Source organism: Chlorocebus sabaeus, chromosome 22, assembly GCF_047675955.1.
Source record: "Chlorocebus sabaeus isolate Y175 chromosome 22, mChlSab1.0.hap1, whole genome shotgun sequence".
Taxonomy (NCBI): Eukaryota; Metazoa; Chordata; class Mammalia; order Primates; family Cercopithecidae; genus Chlorocebus; species Chlorocebus sabaeus.
The window spans coordinates 64,197,759-64,211,429 of record NC_132925.1 but is presented as its reverse complement, the minus strand read 5'-3'; the positions used below and the strand labels follow the sequence as shown (position 1 = coordinate 64,211,429).

The 13,671-nt window shown below is 35.1% G+C and overlaps 1 protein-coding gene across 5 annotated transcripts in view; it reads left to right on the top strand.

The window, feature by feature from the left end:
• CHL1 (cell adhesion molecule L1 like) overlaps positions 1-13,671 on the top strand; it is a 209,140-nt gene that overhangs the window by 192,611 nt on the left and 2,858 nt on the right. For 4 of the 5 annotated variants that reach the window (XM_007985014.3, XM_007985011.3, XM_007985012.3 and 1 more), the window contains 7 exons: positions 1,136-1,251; positions 1,381-1,585; positions 2,093-2,215; positions 4,838-5,017; positions 8,359-8,520; positions 9,145-9,276; positions 11,935-12,007. In XM_007985014.3, coding sequence (XP_007983205.2) covers positions 1,136-1,251; positions 1,381-1,585; positions 2,093-2,215; positions 4,838-5,017; positions 8,359-8,520; positions 9,145-9,276; positions 11,935-12,007 — 991 coding nt within the window. The remainder of the gene's footprint in view (positions 1-1,135; positions 1,252-1,380; positions 1,586-2,092; positions 2,216-4,837; positions 5,018-8,358; positions 8,521-9,144; positions 9,277-11,934; positions 12,008-13,671) is intronic. The other variant, XM_038003643.2, reaches the window with a different exon arrangement.

Genomic DNA, 13,671 nt, shown 5'->3' with positions numbered 1-13,671 from the left:
GTGAACAACTAGTGCATGCAAAGAGGTTGTATTAGCCACAGGAGATAAAAAGAAACATAACACATGATTTCTATCTTAGGATTGACTGGAGGACAGTTGATCAGTATACAGTACCAAGAAGTATGTTGAAAATTTCCATTTTATTCAGTTTCCTATAAAGCTCTTCCTACATTTTAAATCGAAGACCAGGAGTTATCACTGCAATCATTTAAGCCGCATAACTGTCATAAGATTTTCAAGTATATTTGCCCTTACTTGTCAAGGATCCTCTAACAGCCACTTGCTGTCATGCCCTGGGCTTCAGTGGCATGTCTGGAGCTTTCCTAATACTGATGAGATATACACCCAGATTTATATATAGAATTATACTCACACACACATTCTGATGCCACAGTAACTGTTGCAAATAGGTTATTGGAAGGAGAAAAAACACTGCATTCTGTATTGCTAATGTTTTGAATAATATTAGGGGTTATTCTCATTGCCTTTCCAGCATCTAAAAGAATAATTTGATCCAAAAGTAGAAGAAGGTTGAGAATGAGAAATAGCCAACTCATTACTCACCTGCTGTCTAAATTCTACCCAAATAAAAGCACAAAAAACACATAACACATGTGAATTAAGATAGTATTAGTCTTGACTGCTCTGTATTTAGCTTATTCCTCCGTAGTAAGAACTCCTATAGAATAGAGATGGTAATATCCTCTTCATAGGGTTGTATGAACCAATTGAGGTAAGGCCCTTAGAGCAGTGCCTGACGTATAGCATATGCTCAAATGTTGACTGTTATTAATATTTGATTAACAAGATTCCTAACCAATTTTATTTATATTACTAGTTTAATTTACTTGCTTCCAAAACCAAGATGCCCACAGAATAGTTTCTGGTTTTATTTGCCCACATTGTATCTATCTGGAGGGCTTTGTTTCTCAGTGTGATACAGGCTGTCCTCTTCTTTGGGAAATCTATTTGGACTGATAAACTTATCTGTCATGAGAAACTCTTTTGGTTCCATTTGGAATGAATTTCATAAAAGTGCTTTCTCCAGAAGAAACATTATGAAAATTTTTGAAAAGGGTCCTAATAATCACATGTGCAGGTTATTGAAAACTAATCAATCTTATATGATTAACAGATCCTGATACAGCTCCAGTGATCCATGGGGTGGACGTTATAAACAGTACATTAGTTAAAGTTACCTGGTCAACAATTCCAAAGGACAGAGTACATGGACGTCTGAAAGGCTATCAGGTTTTTATCATGGTTTTTCTTCTTGTTGTTGAATTGGTATCTGAGAATAAATAAGAACTGATTTCAGAAGAAGCCAAAGAGAATCTGCCACCACGATGGATATATTAAAAATCTTTGTTTTCATTGCAGATAAACTGGTGGAAAACAAAAAGTCTGTTGGATGGAAGAACACATCCCAAAGAAGTGAATGTTCTAAAATTTTCAGGACAAAGAAACTCTGGAATGGTTCCTTCCTTAGATGCCTTCAGTGAATTTCACTTAACAGTTTTAGCCTATAACTCTAAAGGAGCTGGTCCTGAAAGTGAGCCTTATATATTTCAAACACCAGAAGGAGGTGAGAGGATAACGATGGAGAGTCATGTCAAAAATGGAGGTGATCCATGGCCATATTAAACGTTCTTCATTATGGCCGGGCGTGGTGGCTCATGCCCGTAAATTCCAGCACTTTGAGAGGCCAAGGCAGATGGATAACTCGAAGTTAGGAGTTCCAAACCAGCTTGGCCAACATATTGAAATCCTGTCTCTACTAAAAATACAAAATTAGCCAGATGTGGTAGTGCACGCCTGTAGTCCCAGCTACTTGGGAGGCTGAGGCAGGAGAATCACTTGAACCTGGGAGGCAGAGGTTTCAATGAGCAGAGATCAGGCCACAGAGCGAGACTCCGTCTCAAAATAAATAAATAAATAAATAAATAAAATAAACATTCTTCTTTATTAGTAGTTGATTAATATTTACTTCAGATGAGTGAGCTTGTCAATTTCTATAAAATTTATAATATAATAGGGCTTTTTTGAATTTTACTAATTTATGTGAGTTTATTTTTGGTCTTGTGTTTCCTAGTACCTGAACAGCCAACTTTTCTCAAGGTCATCAAAGTTGATAAAGACACTGCCACTTTATCCTGGGGACTACCTAAGAAATTAAATGGAAACTTAACTGGCTATCTTTTGCAATATCAGATAAGTAAGTAGAAATTTGAATTGGAGTTAACTTGTTAAATTCCACTTTTTGATTGAGTATTCTGTTTGCTATGTTGGGAGTCTAATGATCACTTAAGGCCATGGTTTGTAAGCTGCCATTCTTCCGTGTAGCCCAGGGGCTTGTAAACTGGCTTGCATGCCAAATTCAGCCTGCTGCCTGTTTTTAGGAATAAAGTTTTATGACGACATGGCCATGTCCACTTATTTATGTATGTCTACAGCTGCTTTCTCCCTGGAGTGGCAAAGTTAGCACCTCAACAGAGACTACATGGCCTACAAAGGCTAAATGTTTACCATCTGGCCCTTTGCTGAAAGGTTTGCTTACCTGTTTTAGGAAAAAATCAGTGTGCTGATGAGTACACAAAACATGCATTTAATGTTTATATATAAGATGTTTGGAGAAGTAGGAAACATGCAAAAGAGTTATTGAGTGATGTGATGGAGATTCAAAGCACACTACCTCTTCTGTCTCAGATATATGCTCCCATATTCAACCTTAAATATACTTGTGTTTATCAAATTCTCTATGGGTTGCTTGCTGTTTCATGGAGATGATATTGAGAGGACTAAATAATTGTCTTTGGATCATTGCTCAGAATGGGCTCTGCCCACATGCTGCTGTGCAACTAGAGTAATGTGAATGTGTTCAAATGAAATCAGGTCATTTTTAATAGTAGCGCCTCCCATCTTGAACAGTCCTCGAGTCTAAGCATCATCTCAAAATGGAACTTAGGGGATTGACATTATAGAAAATTTTAGCAACATCCCATCATGAAAATTTTGGACTCTCAAGACATCAATTCTCAAAACACCAGAAATACAGAAACCCAGCACACACTGCTTACAAGTCAGCTTGATCATAGCCCTGTTGTGCTACTTTCACATCAACTCAAGACTTCCCAGGTCACATATTTGCTTTAGCTTCTGATGGTTTCTGCTGAAATTAGCATATATGTTTAAATACATACAGGCCTAACCCCAACAGAAGTAGATTTTAGCACTTTTGAGTGTGTAGCAGGATCAGTACTAAGTGTATCTCTTTGCATTGTTTCATTAAAATAAGAAATCTATTAGATATGTACTATCACAATTTTATGAATGAGGGGATTGAGATATAGAGAGTATACTCACACAGAGTTAAGCAGTAAAATAAGTGTTAAGAATGCAAAGCAAGATCAGTCCAATTCTACATGTTGAGCTCTTAACCTTATATTATTACATGAACTGGTTTTCAAAAAAGGTGTAAGAATTGAAGAAATAGTTGAAGATTCTTTTAAATGTCAATTTGTTTGGTAAATATATACCTTCTCCTTATCCTAACAATAAGAAACTCAACTAATTAAATTCCAACCTTCATATTGATCTGTATGTAACATTTAAGTTTATTTAAAAACAAGTTCTTAGAATATAGAAGTTGAAATATTAACAATTGTAATGATTACTGAACTGCTTGATATGTGGATTTTAAAATAATATATAATTATTTTGCTCTCAATATTAAATGATCCAGACATTTTAGGTAGTTTACCTTTTTCTTATTGCTCTTAGATAGTCTAAATTGTTGCAATTTATATGTATGAGAGCTCTATGTATGCTCTCCTGAATTCTTATATGATTGTAGTAGTTTTTCAGTTGACTTTGTGGTCATTCACAATTATGTTTTCAAAAAATCTAAAAGAGTGATGATTTCACATCCTTCTTTCCAATGTTTGGATGCCTAGTTTGTTTTTTCTTTTAATTGATTTGAATTGCATTTTATGGACCAAGGAAGGCATTTTTATGTCAATAATGAATGCATTTTTTAAACATCTATGGCATCTTGGACTGAGAGTCAAGAGGATTTATTCTATGTTCTTTCTTGCCACTAACAGCTGCACTATCTTGGATGTATTTTATCTCTTGGATTATTGTTACAGTAATCTTATAATACTCCACGCTCTTACACCAATCTCATGTCTTTGCTGGGTACACAAATCTCATGTCTTTGCTGGGTTCCAATTCTTTGAAAGAAGCTATGTGATTCAGTTTTTTACAATTAGCACTTTGCATAGTACTTAGTACACAGTAGATATTCTTAAATATTTAATATATTCTTGCATTTATTGATTCTAAGTATATTGAGTAGCTATTTGGTGCCGTATGTTAAACTAGAAACCATAGAAGACACAAATAAATTATCATCTTGAATTATTCTTCCAAAAGGAAATTATAAGTACTTAATTCAAAGATACAATGAAAATATAGCAATGGGGAAAATTCATTATTATTAACAGGTATTATGAAGCCGGAGCAGTTGGCTCCAATATAGCACAGGGATTAAAGATGTTTCTCTGGGTTCAAAAGGCCATGGTTTGGATTCAAATTCCAGTTTGCAAATTTACAGACTCAAGATCAGAGCAAAGCACTTATTCTTGCGAGACCTCAGTTTTGTCATGTATGATATAGTCATAGTAGTTGTACGTACCTCATAGGATTAAATGAGTTGATGGTTATGAATCATTAATGTATCTTTACATACCACAAGCATAAGGAGAAATGAAAATAATGAAGAATGCAACTTGAATGGTTAAATACATTTGAGCTGTTGTTCATGTTTATTTTTTAGTAAATGACACCTACGAGATTGGAGAATTAAATGATATTAACATTACAACTCCATCAAAGCCCAGCTGGCACCTCTCAAACCTGAATGCAACTACCAAGTACAAATTCTACTTGAGGGCTTGCACTTCACGGGGCTGTGGAAAACCGATCACGGAGGAAAGCTCTACCTTAGGAGAAGGGAGTAAGTACACGAGGCTTCTCTTTTTAACAGAGGCTTTAAAAAGAGGCTGCATCTTTTTAAACAGCTGCGCTGAAAGGAAAGCACCATGCTAGTCATTGTAAATTAGAAATGATTGTGATCCCACTCTGTCTGACCTTCTGTTTTCCACTGACATAGAGGCAGAATTTATTAATCTTGTTTGGAAAGTTCACATTGACTCAATTTATGGATTTCTGCGCAATACTAATCAAATTATAGCTTAGTGTATACAAGGTCAGGAACTATAATTTTACTTAATTAAAGTAGCGGGACATAAGGTCACAAAGCTATTCAAAAGGTTAGTAAAGGTATATTTTTGTTTTAGAAATGTGTCCATACAGAAAAATATTTGGCTCTTGCTTTGGTAGACATTACAGATCTAATACATCTCACTTTCATGCCTTCACTCTATATACATTGATTCATATGTCAATTTTGTTTTACTGTCTGATGATTGATGCCAAGCAACTGGCTGGGAAATGGCTTATAAATCTATGGTTTCACTTGTAACACAGTTGTCCTAATTCAATTACACTTTTCTATTTTTTTCCACCTTTAACCATTTCCCTTCCAAAACTGCATCTCCAGTTATGATTTTAGCAAGGTTCTTGCTAAGCTTTCTATAATAGCAATAGGACCTTCGCAGATAAATCAGATCAGAGAAACTGATGTACACGCTAAGTTAAACAAAGAGAGATTTAGGTAGGGCTTAGGCTGTTCAGGAGTGGAAGGATATTGGAGAAAGAAAGGAAGGAGGTAGAAGATGGCAGAAAGGGAAGTAGAGTTGTGTATTTACCGTGTATTAAGGTTGGTGCAAAAGTAGTTGTGGCCCTTCCATTAAAAGTAGTAATGACAAATGTGTGTCAGACTGTGTTCTGGATGCTTTTCCAAATTGTAGATTAGAAAAATGGTAGAATCAATGAAAGAAACTTCACGAAGGGGAAACACAGTAAAGAAAATTCAACTGCCTATTATTTATTGAAGATGCATATTAAAATATATTCAAACTTGTGAATGACTGTAAATCACCGTGTTTGTGTGTGAATGGTTATGCTCTGACCTTTATTATTGGTTTGTTTTTACATCTTATTGTGCCTGCTATATCTGACTAATAACAAGCTTATGTTTTTCTTGGATTCCTTAAACATTTAAAACCCCTTTATGCGGGAAAAGTGTATAATTCAAATAATTACTTCCCTAAAACTCACAAAGTATTCCCAAGGATGAATTGAACACCAAGTGAAATGAAAAACTCATTTCACTGACTTTACCTGCTCATAAAAGTTAGATTTAAAGATGGGGATTGAAAACTTCGCAATAACTAAAAGATTCTTATTTCTGAAGCATTGAAACTGACGTCAAGTGTCCAATACAAAGAAGATAAGTCAGAATGGTAGTACTCCAAACATGCAACTTCCATATTTTTAAAAACAGAATTTAAGGCATGGAGTTGGTTGCTATTTTGATATAACCAAGACCATAATGTGCTTGTGAAATACTGATCCCATTCTTGCCAATGTGAAGCATATAAGAAAAAATATTCACAGAATTGCCTTACAAGTATTACACATTCTAGTACATATGTTGGAAAATTTGGGCTTGGTTGCATTCATGCTTGAGAAATTGTTTTTGGAGGATGAAAGTGCTGTTCATGTGATTTTACAACTGATGTGGCATCTTTTCTTCAAACTAAAAATGTAACTAATTTGCTGCGTATCTTAAAAGAACATTTCTTCACTGTCTTATGTGTCAGGAATTTAAAAATGTTTCTTACTAGCGTGTTTGTGCTCTTTTTCAGGAATCTGCATTTTCAGTATTCCAGCTAAGTGCCCCCCTTGCCTAGTTGACACTGATTTCTCTTCTATAGGCATGTCTTGCTATATGTACAGGGAAAAAAATTACAATCTCTTTTTCTACTAGAGTTCAACATAATCTTTGAAAAAAATGTATATTTCCACTGAGAAGATGCATCTTGTTATCACTCAGCACTCTAAAAATGATCACTTGTGCAAATTGGAACCTACTACTGTGCATCTTTCTTCTCGCTCTGCCTATGTAGCTCATTTCAAGGTCATTTGGCACTTGTTCAAAAAATAGGATTTGATTGACAAGCATTTTTCTCTGTTTTCAGGTTGTCACTCTGATTTTCAAATAAATCATATTCCATAATCTAAGAGTGGAAAAGATGGAGCTAATCAGAAATATTATTTTTGTGTCATTAGTGGTTTGAATAAATCACTTGCTTACTCTGTTTTTCAAAAGCTTCCACTACTTAACGTTTTACTAATATCTCTGTTTTTCAAGGTCAAAATTAATTGCACTGTGTTTCAATGATGCTTAATCTTGAAGGCTTTGCTCATATAATTGGCCTTATTTCTCTCATGGCATAATTTTTAATAAAACCTTTTTGTTATTTAGTAACTATATAATTAATTTTTTTCTATAATGAAAATGCATAATGAAATATTGATCTGTAACATATACCCACTTTAAATAGAGTTTCATAACCCATTGTAGTCTCACTAAGAAACATATTTTATAACACTGCTAACATTTTCTGGATTATATTTATTATATTGAGTTGATTCCCAGCAAAACTATGGATCACATGCAAAAATATTTAAGATATTTGGTGGTAAGATAAGAAGTTAACATATTTTTGTTAAACTTGATTCATTTTATCTTCTACTATGAGATTCTACTATTAACATATTGACATATTAATATTTTTTGAAAAGTATTAACTTCCCACAACCACTTTCAAAATGTCAGTAAAACCATTCCATTGGTATGTACCTACAAGCCTGCACTTCACGCACTTTGGGCTTCTACAAATTTCAAATATTTAATATATGACCATATTGTAATGCTATTTCATCAGTATTTATGGAGAAGACCAAGGCAAAAAAAAAAAAAGCAATATATAGTTAGTTATGATTATAAGGTTATATGTTGTCAATTGTAAGTCAAAAGGCCATACTCAGTTTCCCATTAGGTTTGTGAAAATCCAAGTTGCACAAAATCATATTGTATAATTTTTTTAAGTCTGCGGTTTTGAACCATTCATGAGACCAGGCAGATTTACAGTACCATTTCATCTTAAACGGCCATGTATTGAGTTCATTTCATTTACTCAATTTCATTATATTAAAAAAGGAAGTTGAAATGTTGATTTTCTTGATCTCCTGTAATTCAAAAACTGAGACAATATGGTATAAGTGACTTTCTTATTCACTTCGAATAACAATATATATTTTTTTACTTTTTATGTCCTGTTTTTCCATGACTACAATTCACATGATTTAACTGTGTACATTTCTTAGGTAAAGGTATCGGGAAGATATCAGAAGGAGTAAATCTTACTCAAAAGACTCACCCAATAGAGGTATTTGAGCCGGGAGCTGAACATATAGTTCGCCTAATGACTAAGAATTGGGGTGATAACGATAGCATTTTTCAAGATGTAATTGAGACAAGAGGGAGAGGTGAGAAATGAGATTATATTTGGGAAAGTCTGAGTCAATCTGTGTCCTGTAGAATATTTAGTGTTGCATATGTCCTATATTAAACATAAAAACACTGAGTATATTAGTTCTGAAAATAATTTCAATTTTAGACATATTTTAAATTATCAAAATGAAAAATGTTTCACAGTAGTCCAACCTATCCTTTATTTTGTTTTTACTAGAGTTGTTGCCTAAAAATATCTCCTGCTAATTAACACATGTTAATAACACAAACTAAAAGAAAAAGCAAAACAAAACAAAACAAAACCACCAGGCTCCATGGTCATCTGCTTCTAACCAAGGCAGCTTGCGCTTTTGCTTGCTCCTTGCTGCTTCTGAGTTTAACTTCTGCCTTAACTATCCTTCTTTGGTTTTTCATCCTCAGAATCAAATACAACTCAAAGAAGTCCCTTTTTAAATAAAGAAGGAAAGATTTATCAGTATTCTCCCATTAACATGTCCTTCACATTGCATTCCTTCTGGAGTCATTAAAAAAATTGATACTCTTTGGTATGCTTAAAAATGATGTCTAATTTTCCCCAATTTTACAGAATACAAGACTGTTTCTAGTGTACAATGTTGTGACTTCTCTTTCTACAACAGAATATGCTGGTTTGTATGATGACATCTCCACTCAAGGCTGGTTTATTGGACTGATGTGTGCAATTGCTCTTCTCACACTAGTATTGTTAACTGTTTGCTTTGTGAAGAGAAACAGAGGTGGAAAGTACTCAGGTAAAATTGTTTTTTAATGTGATTTTCAACTTATTAAATAGCATTTTCTGGGAAGCATTCTTCAGTGACATCTTTTTTTAAAAAAAATACACATTCAAGTCAAATTTATTTTAGCAAATTAGATGTACAATGCACTGAGAGGAAAAACATATTGCTAAATTAACCCCAAAAAAAAAAACATGTATGGTCTAGAGTATTATTTCCAGATAGTTACTTGGTTCTAGTTTTTAGCACTTAAAATGGGCTCTAACTGCCGGGTGTGGTGGCTCATGCCTGTAATCCTAGCACTTTGGGAGGCCAAGGTGGGCGGATCAGGAGGTCAGGAGATCAAGACTATCCTGGCCAACATGATGAAACCCCGTTTCTTACTAAAAATACAAAAATGAGCCGAGCACGGTGGTGGCTGCCTGTAATCCCAGCTACTCAAGAGGCTGAGGCAGGAGAATCACTTGAACCCGGGAGGTGGAAGTGGCAGTGAGCCGAGATCGCACCACTGTACTACTGCAGCCTGGGAGATAAAAGCAAAAACTCCATCTCCAAAAAAAAAAAAAGAAAGAAAGAAAGAAAGAGAGAGAGAGAGAAAAAGAAAGAAAGAAAGAAAGAAAGAAAGAAAGAAAGAAAGAAAGAAAGAAAGAAAGAAAGAAAGAAAGAAAGAAAGAGCTCTAACAAGGTTGATAACACTTCCAAACTTCTATTGTCTATCTGTGAAAGATCAGAGCCATTGAGAGACATATTACTAAGTCATATACATGCTTTAGTGTTTTAAGTGACCCATCTATAGCACACCTCTCTCTCTACATGACATACACGACTCATGTTTTTTGCACTAATGCATTCTAATATTACTGGCTCCACTGGCCAACTTTGTTGGTGTTAATCATTATTAGGAATGCGTTTCTTATTACCGTGGCATGTATTAGATACACTGCCTCATGAATTAATGATACATAAGGTATCCATGAAAACCATCATAGTTGGTAATATGATGTTTGCCTTTAATTTCATTCAACTTCCGAATTTGTTTTGTCTTTTTCAGATATACATATTGTATCAAGATGATGGTTATTACTAGTATTGCTTAGTATTCATGATGCTTTTATATGGTGACAAAGATTTAGATTACACTGCTATTTGTTTCATGATGTTCAGATTTATGAGAAGTTCATTATTGGCTTAGGATTTATCTAGCAAATATTTAGTGGGAACCCATCATCTACATAGAAACATTGAGAGCATAATTTCTAGGTTTTTGTAAAATGACATGCATAATTTATGGAGTTATGCATTTCCCTTTTTCTCTGAAGACTGAATGATTATGAATTAGGTTCACAATGACTAATAAATACTCTGAGTAATTAATGGGAAACGTTAAAGAGTTACAGCATTCTCCTTATCCCCAACAAATAATCATTTGTGAATTGTGTGCCATCCAGATTCTAAAGATGTTTCTTCAAATCATGCCCTGAAAAGAAAAAAAAAAAAAATCAGCATTTCATATTGCAGAGTAGCTAAGAGAATCTATTAGGTCTCTGCATGTAGTCATAAAAAGTTCCATAAAGAACAATTTGTATTTGAGGGTTTTTTTTGTTTGTTTGTTTTTTGTTTTTTGTTTTTTTTTTTTTTTAAGTAAAGGGAATAAGAGCTTTTGGTCTTATATTCCACTAATACAAAAATTAGCTGGGCGTGGTGGCGGCTGCCTGTAATCCTAGCTACTCAGGAGGCTGAGGCATGAGAATCCCTTGAACCCGGGAGGCAGAGGTTGCAGTGAGCAGAGATCATGCCACTGCACTCCAGCCTGGGTGACAGAGTGAGACTTTGTCTTGAAACAAAACAAAACAAAAAAAGTAAAATGTCAGTGGAGACCTGAATATTCCGATTGTTGCAACAATTTTGAGTAAGAGTGATGCATAACAACCAAATGAATGACCTTTTTTTTTTTTTTTTTTGAGACATGATCTTGTTCCGTCGCCCAGGCTGGAGTGCAGTGGCACTATCTCAGCTCTCTGCAACCTCTGCCTCCCAGGTTCAAGTGATCCTCCCACCTCAGCCCATCATGTAGCTGAGACCACAGGTGCACACTACCACACCTGGCTAATTTCCATGTTTTTAATAGAGACAGGGTCTTGCTTTGTTGTCCAGGCTGGTTTCAAACTCCTGATATCAAGTGTTCTTCCCGTCTTGGCCTCCCAAAGTGCTGGGATTACAGGCATAAGCCACCACATCCAGCCTTGATTGACTTTTAAAATTCAATTTAATTTAATGACACAGATATAATAGGTGCCTATGACATCTTCAAAAGGTCCAGATAGTAAAATAAATATTTAGTAATTTGGTCTTCACTGAGAAATCAAATTAAGTTGGGCTTTTCCAATAAGACTTCTTGTTCACATAATATTGAGTAGTCACGTGAAAATATGCAGCATGCTGCAGGTGTGATGACAAAAAAAGTAGAACTTCCCAAAATCCCCTCTCTTTTTTATTTAAACGAAGAAGTAACAGATGGGCTACAGGTATAGCCAGAAAAAATTATTGCCTCACTGGTATCAAAACATTTGAGCAATGCTGTTCTTATTGACTATTCACGATTCCACAGCACTGGTAAAAATGTATTTTAAACAGTCACTGTATTAGTTTCCCCACCTTTTTTCTCTTTTTTAGTTAAAGAAAAGGAAGACTTGCATCCAGACCCAGAAATTCAGTCAGTAAAAGATGAAACCTTTGGTGAATACAGGTAAACTTGAGGTTCTGTTTTAAAATGTATCAAAACATGTATTCATCATGTTGAAAGCTCAAATGAACAAAAAGGTGTTTATTCTTAACAAAAAGTTTACAGAACTATAATGTAATGACCCTATAAAGAATACTTTGTACAAATAGGCCTACGTAAGTGCTAGCAACCAAATTTCTGTCTGTGTGGTGAGGGTGTATAAAGAATTACAGTCCAAGCAGAAGTATCGGTTAGGATACTTTTCTTGAAGCTGTGTGCCTAACACAAAGACACTATTCTTATTTAGGTTGAATATCTATTTGGGGTAGCTAAAACATCTTTAGCATGGCCATTTTGAACTCAGGTTGGATACAGTTTGCATCCACACTCATATATCTGTATACCTACAGTGTTGCACCTGCCAAGGTAAGTAAGTTACAAACCCTGTCGTCTAGATAAACCTAATCAGCAGAGAAAAATATCTTATATATGCAAATGACTGTAATGAATTAAATAGAATAAAAGAGCACAAAAGAGAGCAACTATTTCTGCCCAGGTAGGATTTTGGAAAAAGGATCATCCATAAGAGATAAGCTAAGCCTTAAAGGATAAAAAGGATTGTGTTACTGTTAACCACTGGACAGAGGATGACAAAATGAGTGAGAGCGTGTCGGGCAAGGTCTCTGAGCTAGGTAGGAATCTTTTGGAGACGTGTTAAATTGTCTCTTTCTCCTGTTATCTCTCTCCATCTTCCCCTTTCTACTACTCTCTTAACTTCTTAGCTCTTTTTGGTTGGAATGGCATCATTTTTTTTCAGGTACCCTGTATATTTCAGCCAATAGACATATTGTAAGTTCCAGATTTATATCAATTTTAGCACATGGGAAACCAGAGTTTATATCAAAGAAGAAATCTGGTTGATCCTCATTCTCTCATCTCTGGATTCACCACTCTAGACAGGGATGTGGAGCGTTTTCATTAGCTCATTGTTAGACATTTGAGCTTACCTGTACCTCCACTTTGTGCTATACTTATTTTTCTGTATTCTACTTAGTCAATACCCTTTTTACATTTTTATATTTCTTAATAAATGACTTCAAATTCTTTCCAGAATAAAGAACAATAAAGAGAAAGAAAGAGAGAAAAAGAAAAAGAAAGAAAGAATTTTGGAACTTTGCAAATTGTGTTCATTACTGTTGTTAGTGAGCAGCTGCCTCATAACAACAACCACCAATACTTAACAGCTTAAAACAATAAACATTTATTATTTCTATGTCTTCAGGAATCCAGACATGGCTTAGATGGGTGCTTCAGGCTCAGGACCTCTCATGAGGTTGCAGGAAGGTTTTGACCAGGGCTATGGTTTCATCTAAAGCTTCAGCCAGAGCACAAGCCATTCCTAGGCCACTCATGGTGCTGTTGGCAGGTTATAGTTCCATACAGACTGTTGAACTAAGGGCTTCAGTTCTTCACAGGCCAGAAGTCATTCCTAACTCCATATCACATGGATATTTCCATGGGGCCATTCACAACATGGCAGCTGGCTTCCTTCGGAATGTGTGAGCCAGGGAGCAAGACAGAGCACCCAAGTTGGAAGCCACAGTCATTTTGTAACCTGACATTGGAAGTGACTTCCCATCACTTCTGTTGTATTCTATAGGAGCAAGTCAATAAGTTTAGCCCACAAC